Raw genomic sequence first — 21,264 nt, forward strand, 5'->3', positions numbered from 1 at the left:
TTGTAGTGGTATGCAACAAATTCATTTCAATTCCTCACAGTGTTCTAAAAACAACAATTGTTCAACAACAAAGTTTTTCTCGTGAACCCGTAGATGCAGAAATATAGGTTACAGCAAAATCCTCATTGTTAATTTATCCATTTGTAAGTCTGAGCGTACAAATGTAACCAAAATAATGGTTACAAGAACACCCAGCAATACATCTTGTTTGGGCATAGATCCTCCATGACTTGTATATACTTGAGTGCTCTTTTTGCTGTGAAATGAATATTCTTAACCACGTCTCCACCATATTGGGCTGATGTTTATCTTGCAGACAGCAATAGTGACTGGTGGCTTGTGAGTCAGCTTTGTCACTCAGATTCAAGGACTGTAGACAACCCAAATGCCTCTTGCTTCAAGACTTGGCCTAAGGGCATTGTGTGAAATACTGGATGCTGTTGCGAGGGCGTTTGGGGCAGTGGTAGCAGGGAGAAAGTGCTTGAGGGTTGACCTTTCAGGGGTGAAAGGTTGTAGACATCACCTCTCTGGACCCTTTCAGACAGATAAATGGTGAATGAGGCAGTGGACACCAGACAGTAAATACAAAGTGAAATCCTCAGAATTAAATGGGAACAATGTATTTTTCTCTCTCATTATGATGGAAAGGAGAAATGCTGTGAAGCATGAGAGATCACTTTTGCAGAGCAATCATGGGGAAATGGAGACTGAATTATGGAAGTCAATACTTGCCAGCAGCAGAAAGGAGAGCATCTCTATAGACCTGGCAACAGCAACATATATCACGTCTGTAGCCCAAGTCAAGTAAACTACTGTGTGCAAGTGCGCGTGCGTGCATGCGTGCGTGTGTGCGTGCGTGCGTGTGTGTTCAATTCAAGATGAGCTTTTGTGTTGTGATTGTGACGCAGTAGGCTATATAAAATAGTTTCCATTCACACATGCACATCTCTAAAACAACATAGGAGTCATGAGGAGGTATCGAGGTGAGCAAATCACAAGAAAGCTTCACTTTCCTCTCATGATCATGGAGACCCGTGTCATTTGTTCGATTTTTTCACAGATTCTGTACCGACATCAGCTTACAATTAACTGGTCTTTCATATATTCTTATAGGAAAAGGAGTCTTGTTTCACAAGAACGTCATTTTTAATGAACATTATTTAAATTTTTACAATATTTCTTTTTACAATTTTTTACAATAAATATGAAGGATGTTTTTAAACACTCTTTTTCAAATTGGACCGTTTACATGGCTTTACCATAGCACCAATGAATGATGAAAGGAACATAAATAAGACTATGAAACACAATAATTCTCAATGGATATCAGCGCATGTTAACTTTTCTACATACGTGTTTTCTAGTGCATGTTTAGGCCTAATTAATGTTAGCTTATACAATTGTTTTGAAGTTGTTTTATCTGCAATCAATGTTACACCTACATGTTACTGTATACTGTACTTTCCATTCGTTAAAATCTAAATGGAAGTAATGCATTTCATTTATGGACACACAATGCACAATCATTTTGCTAAAAGCAAAAGGTGCATCATATATCAGTTAATTTCATATAAGTCAGATCATTTCTAAAGGAATTGTGATAGCATGATGCATGACCAATTGGAAGAAGAAGAACTAGCTTACTAAGAGAATACCATCACAATGCGTAAATGAAGAGGGGGAAAACATTGAATGTGATTCTATTTTCAAAGTAACTTTGCTCAATAAATAATGTTTATATTACCTGTTCATTCCTTAAACAAGGAATCTAGGTTGAATTTCAGGTATGTGCAAATGTACAGTGACTAATAACCTAACAACATCAACCAGGTGAATCCATGAACCATCCATGATGTACCAAAGCATCCATAGTACAGTGTTAAACCACTTACAACCTACTTTATACTTAGGATTAACCAATTAACAATTGTGAACTTTTTTGAAGATATTTAAAATGTATCACCTATAATGGCATGCACAAAATATGCAAGTCAGGGTGAAAGTGGTTAAGATCATTCATAGTGTGTGTAGATGTGCAGGACTCTGATCAGCTCCACCATGTAATAGACCATGCATTTGTCTTGGTCTAGATGGGTGAAACACATGGATTTGATTGTTCAACTGATCACACATCAGAACAGTCACAAGACGGTCTCCACCTCCTTTAGAGACAAACCGCTGCCTGGATCTTCTGTTGCTGTGGATTGTGTTGGATACCCTGTCCCTCCTTGGCCCCCAGGGGCCCCTCCATGGCTTCCCTCAGAGGCCATGGCCAAAGCTCCAATCCCAGAGCCAACAGCATTAGCAGGTCTCCTCAGAGACAGCTCCTGTTGAGGAGCGGGAGTCTCCGTATCACTGGGCACATAGCCTGGCAGGTTGGTGAGGGGGTGGAGGGAGGTGAGACGTGGCTGCCTGACCCCTACCCCGCCACAGCTGGGACTTCCTGCACCCATCACACCTCCATTGAGTGACAGTGCTTTGGGATTTGTAGCAGAGAGGCTGATGCTGTGGGTGGTAGTGTGTGACAACATGCCCCCATAGTAACTGCCTCCGCCCCCACTGCTGGTCATCCTGGCTTTTTGTTTGAGGTCCAGTGCTAGGCTCCGCCTTAGCCAATACTTCTTTACTTCTGCCTTTACCTGAGAACAGGAATGGAAGAAAAAGGTAGAGGTTTAAGTCATTTTCTTACCAGAAGCAGTAATATGTTATTAGTCAAATTAGGAATTAGGCTACATACTTCTCCATTGAAGAAGCAGTAGATACATGCAACAACAAAACCCTGGAAATGTAAAGCAGAGAATTAAAAGTAAACAAATACATCCATTCATGCACTTAGTTTATATGCTTTCATGATGACCTCTGAAATCCTCATTCAGGATTTGGTAAGGCGTGTGTCTTACCTGGGAGGAGTTGAAAAACATATCACAATGCATCTGCACCTGCCACAGCAGCCCAGTGACCTCTGTGTATGGCAGAGCCATGAACACCATGTAGTGGACTCCAAACAACGGCATGAGAACCAGCGTGGATTTGAGCAGCTTCCTGTAGATAATGAACCAAGTGGTACATTATATACTGTACACTTTATAGTGTTTATACTTTGTCGTACAAACAGTGGTGTGTGACAAAAATAACAGATCTAGGCTATACGTGAAGCTTTGACAGTGTAGGTAGGAAAAAAAGAGCAATCACCTGTACTGCTGTCGAGGGTCCAGGTCACCACTGTTGGTTCGCCACAATTTGGAGGCCAAAGCTCTAATTATGTTAAGGAAGAGGAAAAAATTCACCTGCCAGGGGGAAAATAATAGGGGTCAAATAATCACGTCTGGAGAAAATGCATGAAATGTTAGCTTCTCAAATATCTTTCAACAGTTTAATCATCGCCTTACAACAATGGAAGCCAAAATGGGAACTTGATAGATCCACTTAAGATTTCCTGCACTGATGTCCCAGCATCTGCAAATAGAGTAAAGAGGAACAATTGGAGTATATTTGTGTATAAGTGGTATTTCTGTAAATGTTAGCTTATCCACTGCTCTGTATAAAAGACTGAGCACACATGACTAGATTTCATGACTCACTGTGTGTCAGCCAGTGATGCTCGCGCACTGACCCAGATGGACACAAACACAGCAGGTACGCCTGGTGACGAGAGGAATGATGAGGTTGCATTAAGTTGAGGAAAGTACAATAAAGCATGTACATGAGAAATGAAAGGAAAATTGTTTATGCTAGATTGCTGCAACCTCTCCACTTAAACTATTGGGGATGCTATTGGGGATGTTCACAAAAAATAATCCAGGCCTATATTCTTAATATATTTGAATTCCAGTGTTCCGCAGCAATAATAACAGCTATTTCCATCATATAATGGTGTCAGGCTTTACAGAACCTTACACCAAACTGTGTTATTGATGTGGAGTCAGTATACTACAATTTGAATTCCTACTTTACTTTACTTTATTTACTTTATTTACTTTATTTACTTTATTTACTTTATTTACTTTACTTTACTTTTCTCTTTTATTTTATTTTTAATCTCAAAAAGCCAATTAGAATCTTTTAACTTTGAGGTATATTGTAGTCCCTTTGTATGTCCCAAATTTCTCACAGTTAAACAATACAATGATGTGAGCATACAGACAACAAGGTGAGAACATGCAGGCAGCATTGCTCAGACCAGCAGTAGTTCTCACCCCAGCCGATGATACTGAGGACCCACAGGAGGGACTTCTTGTGGGATAGAAAGGCCATGAAGACTAAGCTGTAAAGGTACAGTCCTTCCACGAGGATCCAGAAATGATTGGTAGCGAGTGAGTAGAGGAAGAGAGTAACAGCAACTTTACAGCCAACCTAATTATAAAAATAAAAACAAATAACAGTATTACTGTAAAACCAAGTCTGCTATGGACATTTCTTATATATATTTTTTTTTTTCCTTTTTTTTCCTTTTCACTAAAACATATTAATATACAGGGCTATTGGCTATTCCAAAATATACTAGCTTATACCGTCATGATGAAAAATGTTGGAAAATGTTGCCAGATCTTCTCTTATAGGTGTCCCTGGCACAATTTCTTTTCAATTGTGGGTCCACGGCAAATACATTTATATTCAATTTGGGAGTCCTTGACATAAAAATGTTTGAGGATCACCCACTGGTCTATACTAACTCTTATCTTAAATTAAAACAACAACAACATCAACAATAACAACACTAGCCTTGCATAAAAAGATTGCGGTACTTTTACCATGTGTAGGTCGGTCTTGTTGCTGTCATCACTCATGGAGTGGAGCACAGCGTCCTTCACGAAGATGCTGACCGCACGAAACATGAAGGAGATGAAGAGGTTTATGTGGATGTAGACACGTGTGCAGTGGAGACGTCTGCCAGATGTGCGTGCGTGCGTGCGCGTGTGCGTGTGCGTGTGAGAGAAAAGAGAGGGTCAGAATTCACAGTCAACCTCAGCACCCTGGAGACATCATCCTTTTGATCCCACCAACCTAAGGGCCGATTCATATTTTTAGAGCCGAATAAAAGTCGGTTCGCCTACAATGTGACGTCATTTGAGGTTCGGGGGGGGGGGCAGGTACCGTCCTAAAGTCGGCTCTTCGGTGCTACTGAAAATTTCTGACGAGCCGAAATCATTTCGGCACTACAGCGGTAAAATAGGAGTATGAATCGGCCCTAACAGTGGTGGAAGAAGTAGCCTACTCACATTTGTTTACTTACGGAAAAAGTACCAATACCTCAATATATAAATACTAATACAAGTAAATGTTCTGTATTCAATTTTTTTTACTTGAGTCAAGGTTTAAAAGATATACTGTCATCAAAATGAAGTTACAGAATACAAACATAAAACTGCTCATTATGCAGAATCGCCTATGTCATAAACATAATATTATTGGATTTTAATTAGAAATACATTAATATAAAAATCATCTTTAATGTTGCAGCTCGTATAACCTATAATATTGTATCGTCATTTATTGTAGGCCTACTGTATGTTTTGTATTAATAATCTAAATCCACAATTATGTGCCTCTGAGGTGTAGTGGTATATAAAGTATAAACTAGAAAAACTAATTGGAAATACTCAAGAAGCCTAAAGTAAAAGTAACTCAGAATTCTACCTTGAGTAAATATACTTCACTTGGTTATTTTTCCGTCACTGCAGTGCAACCTAAATCAAGCAACTCTCAGCAAACCATCACTGTCACAAAAACAGGTCTGAACTACACATGATGAACCACAGTAACTAACACTGTGACCCTGCAGCAGACTACAGCAGTGTACCAGACAAGCTTGATCCCAGCAGAGATAACCATGGACAGACAGACCAGCCTCGGGCTACGTAAGAGGCTCACCGTGTCCACGTGTGCATCATGCGTGCACCGATACTCATCAAGGTGCAGCCTCAAGGAGAGAGCGGGTCAGTACCTCTGGCACTGCTATATGTACGTAAATAAGTCACGGCAGGACCTGTTATGGGAATAGTCCCGACCGATGCTCTATAGCACGGTTTCACAGACCAATTTTCTGGGGGTCATGATTTCTTTATTAACAAAATATATTTTATTAATCTTAAAACAAACAAATCTAAGCAAATGTTTAATCTCTCTTTTGGGTCTCGACCTGAAAAGAGAGATTTCCTATGGGAATTGCTGAAAATCTAATACTGCTTCACAATTTAGATACATTTGTTGTAAAAGATTGTCTATGATTAAGAAGTCACGACTCTCAGCTACTTAAGGACTCATGGTTTATACTTGGAAGGTTTTGGGATTTGTTTTTCTGAAAGCCTTCTCTCATTGTTTGCATGAAGCTACTGGCTACAGTAACATTTAGAAATGTTTTTAATTCACCCCAAATACACATCTATTAACAAAGCAATGTTTTATGACATTTCTTACCTGAAATAGCAAAGGATGGAGACTGCAACCAATAGCGACACGAGAGAAATGGAGTAGCCAATGGTGTACATCAGATGGAGCCGTTCAAACACCTTCTGAAACAAAACAGAAACATGCTTAGAGGGCGTGCGCGCGCGTGCGTGCGTGCGTGCGTGCGTGCGTGTGTGTTGAGTCAGTGTTTGTTCAAGAGTACTGATGAATTCCACAAAGTAATGAGAACAAAAGCTACACAAACACAAAGGTTCAACAGTGGTTCAAGAGTGGTTTCTTGTTGTTCATTGCAGCTGCCTGAACACAACTCATGTTCCAACTCATTTCATCTCAATGATGAAAGCTTTCTTCTGTACATGAAAGGCTTCAGGCCCATTCATACATGTAACATTTCACAACAGCAGCCATATTACTTTATTACATGGCTTGGTTGAATGCTTGATTCTGATTGGTCAATCGCCAAATTCAGCGGTCTGTTATTTCTGGATAATGACTGCTCCGCTCTATATCAGACCGATGCCTAATCAAACCCTCGGAGCACCTGCTGTGCCCCGCTGATTTACTGCTGTTTCCAACATGACATGTAAACACACACACAATGTAATTTACAGCTAAACGTTACTCTCAAAAATGTTTTTGAAAACATTTGAACGAAGAATAGACGATGCACCCGAACACACACACGCACGCACGCACGCACGCACGCACGCACGCACGCACACACGCGCGCGCACACACACACACACACACACACACACACACACTGAAGACAGACGACAATACCTCCTCTTGGATCCTCTGGTTTGAGGTCAGGTAGGTGGTACACTCTGTATAGTTAGCCCAAGTGCGGTTGATGCTGGACACCTTCTCCCAGTTCCCTGATGCATCACACTGACGGTAAGCCTGACCTGGTCCATATGAATCATAGTTTTATTTAATCAGGTCAAACTTAAATTATTTGCATTGCACATCTCATGCACAGAGATACCTGAAGCTCAACCCCAACAAAAAGAAAAGTCATCAAATGTTTTCAATAATGTGGAAAGAATGAAATGTGGTAGTAATAATAAAACACATTAACATGACATGAGAAGCAATGGAATATGGTGCCCAATCACAGGTAGAGCAGAGTTCAATAATGTCAGTGACTTAGTCAATATATCTCCCCTAGATGGTCATCTACGCCTGTATCAACAATGAGACGGGGATATTCCAGAACAAAGCAACTAACTGTTGAGTGAAAGTATCATACGAGGACAATTTGAGGTTATGAGCACTCTACTGTGTGTACTGTACCTACCTCTGTGGTTAAAGTCATAGATGTACACTGGACACAGCACTGAGACCACCTGATTGGCTCTGCTCCGTGGCCAGCAGATCAGCCCGTCCCATTCCGGTTCACACTCGCCTCCTGCCCAAGCAAGAGAATGTTGAGCTTAGCTACAGTACGTATGTTACACAGCAAACTCTTTCAAAGTTACATTGACATTCTTCATTGCACTGTACCTAAGCAGCTTGTTTCAAAATTGTGTTCTTGTTACATCTCACGCCGTACGCAAGAGTACATTTCTTTAGTTTTGGCTCCTCAACATTGTCCCAGCAATAACAACAATAACAAAGAGACAATAAAATATGTGTAGTAAGACATAATCAATGTATATACACATATACTGTAGGTTGCTTGCTTGAAGGTGCTGTGTCAGTGTGTGTAGCCTCGGAAACCCAGACGTTTTTATTTCCAGGGAGAAAAAAAAAGTGTGTGTGCAACGTTCCTACTTATCCATCTGTGTGCAGTATGTGCAAACTGCACAGAATGTGAGTATGAGTATCCATTTTACTATACGAACATTTTGCTCACTTTGTATCATTTTAGATTGTCTTCAGCATCTATACAGTAAAATCCTCTGATAGTGTAAAAAGGTAAAAAGTCAATTTTGACAGGATTTAACTGTATCAATATACCTTGTGTACCGGATCTAAAGTCAAAACATGTATGACGGTCACAGTCTCCATTGACTACCTCCATTGTGTTGTGTTTCCACTTCTGGGAAATGTGTAATTTCATGCATTTACACATTCAAGGCAAGATATGTCTGGGTTATTTTTGTATACTGTATTATGCCTTAACTGTGTTTAATACAAGGTGTTTTCTTCCACCTCCTCTAATGCCCCAGAGACAGCCACTATCAAGACCGGCTGTCATCAGCATTTGCCTCATAGTCTCAATGATAAACGCGCTGGCATTGTGAACGCCTCAATGTAACACCTTTCGATAACAGGGGTACTCCTCAACAGGATATTGGACAGATATGTTATCTGATCCATAATACATCTGATGAAAAGAGCTATTTGTGCTCTGATTGTACATTTACAGACACCTGTAGTGAACTAAAAGCCCAATCAATACACATGAATGGCAAAAGTGACGTCATTTCTCCTAGTACATTATGGATATCTGAAATGACAGTTGTGGATAGGAGGAATGTCATTGTGGATATCTGAAACATAAATTTTGATTAGGAGACTAGGAGAAATACAATTCTAGATATCTTGAAGTAAGAATGTTATTATGGATATCTTGATTGCAATTCATGATTTTTGATAACTAAAACAATATATTAAGGATTACCAGGAGACTGGTTCGATTAAATGTTAAAACGACTTGTTGCCAGCGGAGTTGCACCAGATAAATAATACTATAAAGGCCAATAACCTGGATCTTAAAAAGTCTCAGTTTTAATGATTATTATTAGTGATTTTAAAGTAGCCTACTTTAAGTATGACTAGTATCAGAGACCAAAACATTAAAGAAATCAAGGTCTCACAGTGATCCACAGGAATCGGCATGGTGATCTATGATGCATGACAACAAATTTTGGAAAAGTTTCAACCCGATCAGCTCCTTTGGCTTCCATTTTGAAATTAAAAGTTACATGTATATTTTGTATCTGTGGATGCAGCTTGCTTACTGATGTTATCGTCCAGAGTGGCTTAGATTGACTAAGCAGGAGTCAGCTGGAGTTCAGTGTCTTGACAGTTTCATTTGAAAGGATACATGATATATTGACATGATATATTGACTGTTATATGACATTGCCATAGGCTGTTACCATTGTGAACAGAGACCAGAACATACTAACCTTTAATTTGGGCCATTTGTACCCGGATACTCCTAACACACTTTTCACGAGCCCCAATTAGAAGGTATTCCTGTTCGTCTCTTGTGATGACATCATCAGCGTCTATCTGTAGATAACAATATTGACAAGACTCAACATCAAATAAAATGCTGATTTAAGACGGACATTATAAACAAGTGTTTTATATACAATTAATTAATTAAAAGTGCAGTAGTGAGAGTCGAATAACTCTTTAAACCACTGTTTCCCAATCAGTGGGTTGGGTCCCATACTCCCATTTGTGTTTGGGTCATGATTCTTTTTTACAAAACAACAAATAAACAAATCTAAGAAATTCCATAAATTCAAAAATACATAATTAAGAAGTAGTGCAAATAGACAATCTGTTATTTTCACCAGTTTGGGTCCCAGACAAATGTCCAATTTCTCTTGTGGGTCATGAGCAGGGACTTAGCCCCCCCTAAGCCTCCCCTGAGTCCCTCCAAACAAGCCCAATTGACTGACTTCTAAGTAAACCAAATCCCGCTCCCGCTCTAAATAGCCAGCCAAGTGTTTTATATACAATTAATTAATTATGTTGTCTAAAAGGGCAGTAGTGAGGTCAGATAACTCTTTAAACCAATAGCACCCCCAGTCACAATTTTCTGGAGCCATCGCTGGTCATGAGCTTAAAAGGTTTGGGAAGTTTGGGAACCACTGCTTTAAACTGCACCATGACAGAGAAATGTAATGTTTCATGGTACAAAGGGGATCTATTACTGTAGATGTACGTTTCGTTCTAATTACACTTTGTCGGCCAAAATGCCTCCAAATGTTAGTATTTTTTTAAATCTATAGCTGTTTCTTTCACTTGATTCAATATAAAATTCAGATTCAAAATATAATTTAGACATTAGACATTAGGCAACAAATGTTTGTTTGTTTTAAACTCTGGACAAACTTTATAGCTCCTCTATTGTTATTTAAGAGATTAAAGGTGATCTAATTGCAGCCTCGCTAAACTCCCTCTCCCACAGGGGTGATTTGTCAACCACAACTCACTCCCAACGATCTGATGTGCTGCCTCCAGGTGTTGTGAAATAGTTGTATGGGGGTGCGGTATGTGGCGATGCCCCGCCAACCCTGTTTTCCAGTGGTGGGGCTGCTGCTGGCCGCATCGGGGCCCTTGTCTGTCGAGACCCCAGGCTTGTGGGTGAGAGCGAGCCCCACACAAGTAGCTTTGTGTTCCTGGGTACATTTCACAACCGCACAACAAAACTAGCAGCGATTCAGCTAGCCACCTCGCACGAAGATGGCTGGCCAGAGAGAGGAAAAAGAGGGAGCGAGATCACAGGGCGTGAAAGGAAGAAAGGAATACAGCAAAATAAAAGGAAGAAAGAGAGAAGATACAGTATAGGACAGTCTAGATAGTACTGTCCTACGTCAACTTCACAGATGGGAATTTTGTGTGCATAATATTCTTTTTTCCATAAATGTGTGTGCATACATTTTACAGGACTCCTGGGGGCCACTCCCACCTCCGCTAAAGGAAACCAGTCAGTGTCACTGAATAAACCTGCTCTCTCCTGGAACAACTCATACATCTGGATATGTGATAATTAACCACCACGTGAACCATAGTGTCTGTATTCTAGTTTGAGAATTCGCCGGAAATAGCAGATCTACAAGCTTGCATCGCAATGCGTTGTGAGCTTGTAGGTCAGCAATTTTCGGTGAAGATATTTAGTGAAAACAGGAGGGAGCATAGTCGCGGGGGACTCCGGTCAACTAAGGTTACAGGGTTTTTTGTGATTAACACATTCTTTGCATACCCAAAACTATAAACTGGCAATGGATGAGTAGCATTTCAAATAATAATAGTCAGCTGTCATATTTATCACAGGCTTCACAGCTATCATCATCTCCTAGTGTGGTGGAGGAAGGCCTCCAGACAAAACCGTCTGGAGGCCTCAGCTGCCAATTTGTGTGTTATTAACCCTGGAAATCAGTGATTTATGGTGAATGATAGTGTCATATGAATTAGGCTTAAGGGTTTATTGTTGGACTGTGGACACATACTTGCAGTGCTCTCTCTCTGTGTGTGTGTGTGTGTGTGTGTGTGTGTGTGTGTGTGTGTGTGTGTGTGTGTGTGTGTGTGTGTGTGTGTGTGTGTGTGTGTGTGTGTGTGTGTGTGTGTGTGTGTGTGGTCACTGGTCAGAGGCTTGAGGATTCTGGGGTTGTCTCTAGTGTAAGGCAAAGCAGCTCGCAACATACTGTTCAATCTCCTCCATTATAGGCAGTCGTCTATTTGGAGGAGAAGGTGCTTTTTGTACCCATGATTTTCTTTCGATGTTGGTAATATGACAGACTGAAGTGACCAATGTTGGCTGTGAATAAGGTCATGTGCATGTGTTGCATATATTCTGTACATTTAGGGCTTGTTTGGACTCAAGCACTGAGACACATGATGTGTCACGTGTGTGGGATATCAAAAGCAACTGAAAAATATTTGTGCCCTTGATAATGTATTTTATAAATGTGGACTCAAATAAAGAAATTTAAATTAATTAGTTAAAGTGCGTTATATAGCATAATGGAATGCCGAATGCCTGGACTGACAAATATGGACCATCCATGGTCATTGTAAAAAATTGCTGACAGACACAAACAAAACAATTACTGTTGGACATCTCCTGGTCATTGCGTTTTATAGGTTTGTTTGGTGCAGGGTGATTTTCAGGTTGACTGAGCAGCAGGTTATAATTCTTCCAAAGATCAACCCTGAGGATCGATTTAGGAGAGATGGAGAGTTTGAACAGGGACTAGACGGTGGCCAGCGCCTACTGCAGAGGGGTCACATTTTAGCAGTTTAAGGGGTTAAAAGGTGCAGACCAATCCATTTTTCTGAAGTTAGCAAGACCTCAGTCCTCAGGGGGATTTCTGATTGTGGAAACTGAGGTGTGTTGGCAGTACAACAGCTGTCAAGACAAGTCAGGACACAGGGAGAACCTTTTGTGGTATTATGTTACCAATGGTCAACAGGAATGTATTTTTCGGAATAAAGTCATGGTCATGAAAGAATGGTGGTTTAATTTCAGCCAGAAATCTTAGAAAGATTATATTAAAAAAACAAAAGAACTATCGGCATCACAATCTGCCACTCTGTTATAAATAGACGTAGGCCTATTTCAGTGAGCCATTTATTTTGTCAGCTACTGGCATTTATTTGATGCTTCTCTCGATATACCTATGTTATGTACTGTATGTATGTACAGTATGTTATTTAAAGTGGGAGCTACACTATGTATGCATGGCCATTAGTTAACAGATTCAACAGTTCAGCAGAACAGTGATCAACTTCACATCATCAGTCTGAGATAAAAATAAACGTGCAGCATCCTTTTTGAGTTAACATTGTGGGCTCATTGTTGGCTTGCTGCCTGACACACAAGACAGATGTGTCTGCACACCCGACAGTGTGAACCGTCAAAGAGAAAGTCCCATATGCATGAGATTTTCTATATTTGGCCTGGTGCTTAGTGGTATGGAAATATTGCGTCTGGCCCAAGTGCACTTCCACAACTTAATGTCTGCATTCAAGATGAACACATTAACAAATGCATTTTAAATTGTGCACATGGCAGCGGGTGGAAAATCTAAAACATGCTTAAAATATATTTTAAACAGTTGTAGATTTTATTGATGAATGTTTATGTTCCCCATAGTAACTCACTTGATTGAAGTACAATCAGCACAAATCAAACAATCTCAAATTGTATGGAGCAAGACATGATCATTGTCAAGCTGTTTCATAGGGAATGCATGATTCTGATATCAATGCTATTGAATACTATATAATTAGTGAAGTAAAACATTAAACATAATATTAAAGTAAAGTTAAAATGCTTACTATGAAATTATTTGGTTTTCAATTTTTTGTCAATAAACCAATATGCTAAAGACAAAAATATAGAAACTCCTTTGGCAATACAAGATGAGGAAAAAACATTCACCATCCAATTAATAATTTCATCTATCAATTAATACATGAATGAAGTTGATGTACTTACCAATGCTGTTACTGTCACCAGGACATGGAAGAGAACCAGGGTGCTCATTCCACCTACTGACAACATGACTTTTGTCCGACCTTCAACTTGATCAAGACCTTTAATAGAGACACAACCTTCTACAGCATGCAACACCTTATGCTACTCCTCAGGGTGTGGTGAAGGAATCTGTCTTCCTAAACAAAGACTTGTGCTCCTCTGGTCCCATTTTCTTCTCTTCTTGCCTTTGTTGTGTACGGTCCACTTGAAGGCTATGAAGGTTCAGAATGGAAATGTGTTTGAGGAAGTTGTGTTTGAGGAACCCCTCTGCAGTCTGCATAGAAATTATCCCTCGAGACCTTCTCTCCTCTCTCCTCTGCTCAGTTTTCAGAGGATCAATGGGCACCACTGGTCAGGGCCCAGGAACCATGTAGGAGGATCTGCTTGTGCTGCGTTGTAAGCAATCTGTGGTGTGAGTGGGCTTCTGTGCAGAGGAGGGAGCATTTAAGGACCCCCCCCCTTCTGTGCAATTCCTTCTACTGTTGAATGTTAGCAGCAGAATGGCCCCTGTATCAATTAACTCTTTGTTCTCCTTGAATCTGGAGTGACACATGCCCATCTGGCTGTCCAAGTTCATAATTCGTACAACAGGTTGTCTCTTTTTACTTCATTTTTTCTAGTCCTAGCCTCGCTCTTGATGAGGATGTTCAAAATGTTTAAGTGTTGTGTTCTGTTCTGTAGGGGGGAGGGGTATACCTGGAGAGAGACTGGAGAGAACAGGCAACAGCCAGGAAAACGCACACCACACCACACATTATCCCACCAAGTATTCCCCAAATTATGTCTTATATTGTGTCTTCTTGCCCTCCGTTTAGTTTCTCATGAATTACACTGTTGTTTTTCTTCATACAATTATGCTACTGTAATCAGACTGGGGTTTCAAATTACCCAGACCTACATGAAATGCTGGTATCTTAAACTGTGTGTTCAGGTGGTGGCTGCAATTTGTAACTGCATGCCCCCGGTAAAAAGTAAACAGTCTATCACTGGAAATGACCCCCCCACCCCCCAACTGTTTACTGTACATACTGGTGTCTTTATTTTTGAGGGGTGCTAGCCCCTCCTATGTCCAGCTTTGAGGGTTTATTTTGCTACCACCACCTATAACTAGTTTTGAGTGTTTGTGTAAAAAAAAACTAGAGTGTAAACACAAACATTAAATGCCATTGACAATGAATGGACAGTTTTGAGTGTTTGCGTAAACACAAACATTGATGACGAAGGTGAGGAGCTGAGGACGCAAATTGTGATTGGCCGGAATGAGATGATGTATGATGATGTACGATGATAAAGAGCGCCCCTCACTTCACACTGGTGTGATTTTTGTATTACACTACTCAGCCTACCGTATTATGTTTTTGCATATTAGCTGTATATTATTTGGTCTTTAAACGTCTAATGGAAACAATTAAGCCCTGGGCTTATCTGGGTTATTCTTTTAGCATGCTTTTGTATAAATCTGTGCAATAAAGTATAAAAATATGCTATCCTTCCTAACCAGAAAAGTGTGGTTTAATTCAGTTTGGACTTTTTTTTGGACTGGATCCCATAACTATTTTAAAATTGTCTAGACAAACTAGACTATGCCAGTTATTTAGAACAATATGCTAATCTTACTAATGAATACATGAGCTTTTATTCTGAAAGCTGCACGTTTGACGTCACCTCAACCAGGAAATGTCAGTTAGTTTCACACAAGGACAGCAGCCTGCATGTTTGTTATCGTACTGCAGCCAAAGCAAACTGTAAGTTCTCACAGAACACCTTTAATTTCAATAACTTTCAGTCAGTCATCATCTACGTACCGTTGAATGAATACATTGCATATTGAAGCAAGTCCTTTCTCGTTGAACATTTTGACGTTGATGTTGGAGCAGTCACATACTAGCTTGCTTGCAAGAGACAGACATAAATAGTAACAGTTTGTTTCTGTAGCTGCATTTGCTGTGTGTTTCAGCTACAGCATAGCAAGCAACCGTTGTTATTATTGAACTGCTATACATTACCGCTGTCTAAACCTTGATTTTGTATCTCAAGGGCAATGATGGCAGGAGAAGTGATGCGCAGGGCTGTGTTGAACGTCTGCTCACGCCGAATTGCCTGGACTACCTCTTCAATAGGTGGAAGGATATCCTGGACTAGCTCTTCAGTAGGCGCAAGGATATGGCCTACTCACACCGAAACAGCACCCTCAAGTTCACATCACTTTTTGCCGTGGACTGTCTCACTCTCACCTGTCAGAACACTACACCTGTGTGCTAACTTAAGTGCTGGCCACAACAAATGGTCTAAGGTCAAAAACATAAAAGGACCCAAAGATGCAGCACGAGCTAGAATTTGGCTAAAGTTTGGCATGATGATAAGGATAGCTGTTAAAGGTACACTTTATGGGGGAAAGCTAAAACAAAATGTGTGCATGAGAAATATTCAAACAATTAATTACATAATTGCAAGAGTTTTTCCCATATTTGGCTTACTTTATTCTCAACCAGCCCTGTGGTCTTTGCAGAAGGAGGATCTAACCCGGATCTTAATGTAGCATTGGCCCATGCAATAGAGCAATGCAGAAACAAGAATATGCCTAGAGCATCTATAGAGCTTGCCATCAAGAGTGCGGTACGTTATGCTGTCAAATAAAAAAATACGTTTTATCCATCTAGCATAGGCTATTTGTATTGTGTCCAATCCTTGCACATATTTTTTTAGATTATAGTATTTTCAATTGAATACAACACATTTGATGCACGAGAAAACGATACGAAAATGCGTCGCGATTATTTGACGTCAAATACGATATATTGATGATGCCTCCATTCAATACAGGAGGTATTTGTGTACTAAATTAACACTCTTGCCGGTGTGTACCATGCTACCAGCCTTCTGGCTTACTGTATATTATCCCAACACCAAAACAACCCAGTAGAATTATCATGAATACTTTCTCTTTTCGTAATAGAAAGGAAACCCTTCATACCTTGTAATTGAAGTGGGAGAGTAAGAACACAGGTGAACAGATTAACCTATTAAAAGCTGGAAAGCATCTGTCATTAGGAGATTTTAGCATTTGCTAATTGCTATTCAAAAATATCAGATCCACAAGCTCACATTGCGTCACTTTGTGTTGTGCTGCAAGCTTGTACATCTAATATTTTTTAATTATAATTTTTTATATATATAGAGAGAGAGAGAGATCAATTTGTGTTTTGGGTTTTTGAGAACTGCTGGTGTAGAAGGCATTTGTAGAATCAGCCTCAGATTTTAATGGGTTAATTACTTAATTCCTAATAAGCCGTCTGTCCTGTCTTCACAGGAGAAAACCAAATCAGGAACCCAGCACAGCTATGAAGCCCGGGGGCCTGGTGGATGTGAAATGCTCATCGACATCCTGACTGAGAACATCAACCGTAGCCTCGCGGAGCTCAAGACCGCACTACACAGGAATGGGTCAGGAATTTCAGGAAAAGTGTCTTGATGCTCTGTTCTAAAATGACCAATGTAAACCACAGCCTTTTGGGGCTTATTGCTTTAGTAATGTTACTGGTACCTCTTTAAAAGGATGTGTAAAGTGGCAGTCAAAAAAGTACATCTGAGACACTCTGATGAAGTTAAAATTAATTTTCTTATAGTAGGGACAAAAATATTTGATTGTATTGTCCATAAAATATATTTTTTACCAGAGTGGGGGTCTCCGGATGTGGAAAAAAGAGTGCCTCAGTGCCTTTTTGACCACTTTTAAAAGCTTTTTGTAACGGGTTGTACAGTCACTGCCTTTAATGTGCATAAGTATTTGCATTCAAGACATGCTCCTTATATGGCCAGTACAGAATTCATTCTATGTTGATCTGACACCCCATGCCAAAGCGCCAGCGCTCGCCCAGCAGTCTGCCGTCAACAAGGCGGATGCGTGCACGCGACCTCGCTCTTTAGGGCGAGGTTGCTTCTCGCCCTTAGGCGTCTTACTGGTAATAATAAAATGATTGAAAGAAAGAACTAGTGTATTGTCTGCTAGCGTGCTGCAGTGCTTGCTTATGTTATGGATATACATACTGTTGACTTACAACTTTGTCAGTAATTCAACAAAAAATACTTATAACACGCACAAATAAATTGCATTAAACAGTGCTGCAGGGCGGGTTTTTGCGCAACCCTATCGGCATTGTGATATAGGCGAGACAAGTCAAAGATAAGCATTATAATATTTCAGTGTTCTTTGAAATGCACCATGCCTCACAAATCTCTTGTGATGCTAATTTCAACTTCCTGGTGTCCGATTTCTGCACGGGAGAGTATTTTTTGCTGAGCCTGGGAGTCGATGGTCGCTGAGGGGGCGCTTGTTTTACAGGTCAGAGTTAGGTTTAGGCATATAGTTTTAATGAGGTTAGGGTTAGGCATAGTTTTTGTGAGTTTATATAACCCCGCCCTACTATTAGTAGCCGGCGCTGTAAAACAAGTGTCCCATCAGCGCCCATCGAAACCGAGGCCCTGCAAAAAAGGTAGTCCCTTGCCAGTTCAGGTTCATCCTGGTCGTCTGATGGTAACTAAAACGATGTATGTATGTACATTTCCTATGATTGCTGTGCAGATAAATCTCATTGAGTGGCTAATTCTGTGCTTTTCCACAGGGGGGCACTAGCAGACGGCGCTCGCCATAACTTCAACAGGAAGGGAGTGATAGTGGCCCTGACTGGAGACATCACATCAGACAGAGCTCTAGAGCTGGCTATAGAAGCAGGAGCCGAGGACGTCCAGGAGATGGAGGACGAGGACGACAAGCCCGTCCTACAGGTCAGACTGAACACCTGAAGGTGGAGCACAGGAATCAGCAGCAAACACACATTTAAACCTAAATCCTGTCAGTAGCTCACACAGAACAAATTGAGAAGTTGATTGATTGTACTGTTTACATTTCTGCCAATAAAGTATTCAGAGTACGGTCAAACACACGTCCAAAGGGATCACCGAAAATACTTGCGGTCTTGTTTCCATTCAGGACGTCCTGGGTATTCAATTCATAATCATGACATGAGAAATAACGACAAAATTCAAATCATCATATAAAGTAAAAAAGAAGAAGGAAAAAAAAAGATATCTATAGGTTGGGGAAAAAATGAAGGGGGTTATATATAAGGATGTGGGGGGCAGTCACTTGACTAAGGGGGGAGCAATCATTTCCTCTGAGGTACTGAGGGCACAGAGTGTGTGTAATATATTTTCTTGCGCTGGTATCCATTAACATTTTGCTAATAAAATACACAGCTGCTAACTCGAGAAGAAGCCTGCTTTTCTTATCATCGTCAATAACAACATTTTCCATCAGCAGTGGTATTCAGAATATCTCAAGTAAGGTATTATAATGGATAGGATACTGAAGATTGTGCCAATTAGGAAATTTTATCTCAGCATTTTCATCAATTGATTCACCCAGTGATATTTTTCATGTCATGTTTAAATGTTCACCACAACCTGCACACTTAACTGTGATGTGCAGTACCTTATTCCGTACATTAAGAATAACATTCCCACTGTTTTGGTAATTGTTTCTTTTCTCGTCTTAGTTTATCTGTGACATGAAAGAGCTGAAGACGGTGCGGACCTCGCTGGAGGAGCTCGGGATACAAATCATCTCAGCAGGGATGGAGTTTGTTGCCCACAAGCATGTGTCCCTGGCTCAGCACCACCTGGAGGGAGCCTCAGTCCTAATAGAAGCCCTCAACAACTGTCCTGACGTGGTTCGAGTCTGGGACAATATCCAGGCCCAGAGCTGAACACTCTTTTATGGACACAGGATTTTGAGCCGTGAATTTCATGAGAAAAGCAGCCTGTTTGCAGCTACCGGCGTACATCATGAGATCCTGCTATTTCTGAGTGTTCATCATATATGGAATAGATAGAGCAGGGTATGCACTAGGGCATTCACTTCTAGTCATTTTTACTAGTTGACTAGTTGCCTAGTTTACTAGTCGACTAGTTGTTAAACCACCTTTTATGTTTTATGTTTTGGAAATAAATATTTGTACATTTAAAAACTGTGTACATTGGTGACTATAACTATAATCTACCTGATAGAGGCCTACAAAATCGGGAAAAAAATAAAAAAAGTTTTTTTTCTTATCAACTAGTTGACTAGTACCAGCAAGGTCGACTAGTGGATTTACTAGTCGACTAGTAAACTAGTCGACTAGTTGCTTAATGCCCTAGTATGCACATGCATAAAGTGAATGGAAAATCGAGTGTCAAAGTGAGTTTAACGTTGTTTAATGTCGTTTAGAAATCAGATAGGACTTTTCTGTTAGGATGTATGGGCTGTCAAGGCCAGAAAGTCTTTGTTTTGCCACTCAGTAGGCATTTCTGCATTACTTCCGGGTATGATGATGCCACACGTATACCCTCTATTGAATGAAATGGACTTTGTCCGTATGGAAACAAGTGTTTCGGACATTTGTTATGCGCTCTATAAAAGGAACGTGAGTTCCATATTTAGAGTGACAGTGCAACTTTAAAACAAACATCTCTATAGAAGTTCAGGAGGTTCAGCCCTGTAGACTGATTTAACAGCTTTGAAGACACAAACGAATGACACTGGACAAATATGCTCCACAGAATTTATTGAGGTTATTGTACATTGGATTTTCAAAAACAATTTCCAAAGACATACACATCCAAAATAAAAGCAAACCAGTGCTAAACAGAGGACATACAGTACAGTATAAGAGATGAATATATAACGTCTGCACACTGTTTTACACCTAATAACCAGAGACTTGTGGTGAGATAACAATTCATTGATTGGGAGCAAAACTGTTTTCTCAAGTCTGTCACTGGGGTTCTCTAAAGTGACATGTAGTACTGTATATAGGTTCTTATTAAATTCTAGGTACATTTTTGAATGTTCTACCACAGTGAAAGTATCACTTTGGATGGAGATTCAACTGTCAATGAGGATCATGGATTAATAAAGAAAATATAGATATATATCTCGAGACAGCTCTTGTTTAACATCAGATTATGATTGCCCCTTCATACACTGTTTACACATTTTCAACCTTATCTTATAATTGATCCTTAATCATGCTCAACCTGGCACTCTGCATGTCATTGGTGGGCTATGGGCAGTTCAGAAATGTGCCTACTAAAAATATCATCAATGGATATTCCAAGCTAATAGAACCTATCTTCCTGGAAAATGTGCATGCTGAAGTAGAAGCTGTTCTTGCATGAATACAAATGTATTCATGTATATTATTAATTGAAATCAGACAGTAGACAGAAATTGTGCCATCTTATGAGCATTATAGTGAGCACCAATAAGATGGGTTGAAAATGGGTGAAGTAGTCCTTCAAGAAAGTGTATTTCAAACTAATGCATGCACAGTTTGCACACAACAGTACATGACTACATAATATGAAAAAGATAGCTGAAGGTTGTTACTGAAGGACATTTAGAGCCATACAGTATGTCACTTAACAGGTCATTACTCATTACCCCTCATATTAGAGTGTCAACGTTGCAGTCGATAAGGTTCCCACATTAACTGTACACATGCCAATATTGAGTGACGTGACATACCATTTTCCAACTCGTTTTTGTCATCACACTGCAAGATTCATTTAATGACGAGTCCGGCCGC

At 40.1% G+C, this 21,264-nt stretch overlaps 2 protein-coding genes across 6 annotated transcripts; one reads left to right on the plus strand and one right to left on the minus strand.

Annotated features, from left to right (window-relative positions):
• Positions 1 to 1,215: 1,215 nt before the first annotated feature.
• Positions 1,216 to 15,716, minus strand: pth3r (parathyroid hormone 3 receptor). Of its 5 annotated transcripts, none has more exons than XM_079492690.1 (15): positions 15,442 to 15,649; positions 13,598 to 13,848; positions 10,590 to 10,775; positions 9,549 to 9,654; positions 7,709 to 7,819; positions 7,192 to 7,316; positions 6,418 to 6,509; positions 4,752 to 4,887; positions 4,197 to 4,353; positions 3,582 to 3,642; positions 3,390 to 3,456; positions 3,193 to 3,287; positions 2,901 to 3,042; positions 2,738 to 2,779; positions 1,216 to 2,639 (listed from the first exon to the last, which is right to left on the minus strand). In XM_079492690.1, the coding sequence occupies exons 2-15, from the start codon at positions 13,661 to 13,663 to the stop codon at positions 2,142 to 2,144; spliced, it is 1,884 nt and encodes a 627-aa protein (XP_079348816.1). In that variant the 5' UTR covers positions 13,664 to 13,848; positions 15,442 to 15,649; the 3' UTR covers positions 1,216 to 2,141. The 5 variants fall into 5 exon arrangements, with proteins under 5 accessions (XP_079348816.1, XP_079348815.1, XP_079348817.1 ...); XM_079492689.1 differs by having other exon boundaries at positions 6,418 to 6,512; XM_079492691.1 differs by lacking the exon at positions 10,590 to 10,775 and having other exon boundaries at positions 6,418 to 6,512.
• Positions 15,285 to 19,739, plus strand: taco1 (translational activator of mitochondrially encoded cytochrome c oxidase I). Its single transcript, XM_079492694.1, has 6 exons — positions 15,285 to 15,381; positions 15,674 to 16,014; positions 16,146 to 16,252; positions 16,947 to 17,080; positions 18,259 to 18,421; positions 19,192 to 19,739. The coding sequence occupies exons 1-6, from the start codon at positions 15,314 to 15,316 to the stop codon at positions 19,399 to 19,401; spliced, it is 1,023 nt and encodes a 340-aa protein (XP_079348820.1). The 5' UTR covers positions 15,285 to 15,313; the 3' UTR covers positions 19,402 to 19,739.
• Positions 19,740 to 21,264: the final 1,525 nt, after the last annotated feature.

This window comes from Electrona antarctica (assembly GCF_951216825.1).
Source record: "Electrona antarctica genome assembly, chromosome: 22".
NCBI classification, from domain to species: domain Eukaryota; kingdom Metazoa; phylum Chordata; class Actinopteri; order Myctophiformes; family Myctophidae; genus Electrona; species Electrona antarctica.

Excerpts from the sequence above, each read along its gene's own strand:
- pth3r (XM_079492689.1), bottom strand. The coding sequence starts at position 13,663 with ATGTTGTCAGTAGGTGGAATGAGCACCCTGGTTCTCTTCCATGTCCTG. Across the intron at positions 4,354-4,751 it reads ACAAGACCGACCTACACATG|GTTGGCTGTAAAGTTGCTGT; the intron begins GTAAAAGTACCG and ends TTTTATAATTAG. Across the intron at positions 2,640-2,737 it reads ACTGCTTCTTCAATGGAGAA|GTAAAGGCAGAAGTAAAGAA; the intron begins GTATGTAGCCTA and ends TCCTGTTCTCAG.
- taco1 (XM_079492694.1), top strand. The coding sequence starts at position 15,314 with ATGTCAGTTAGTTTCACACAAGGACAGCAGCCTGCATGTTTGTTATCG. Across the intron at positions 15,382-15,673 it reads TACTGCAGCCAAAGCAAACT|GGCAATGATGGCAGGAGAAG; the intron begins GTAAGTTCTCAC and ends TTGTATCTCAAG. Across the intron at positions 16,253-16,946 it reads AGCTTGCCATCAAGAGTGCG|GAGAAAACCAAATCAGGAAC; the intron begins GTACGTTATGCT and ends CTGTCTTCACAG.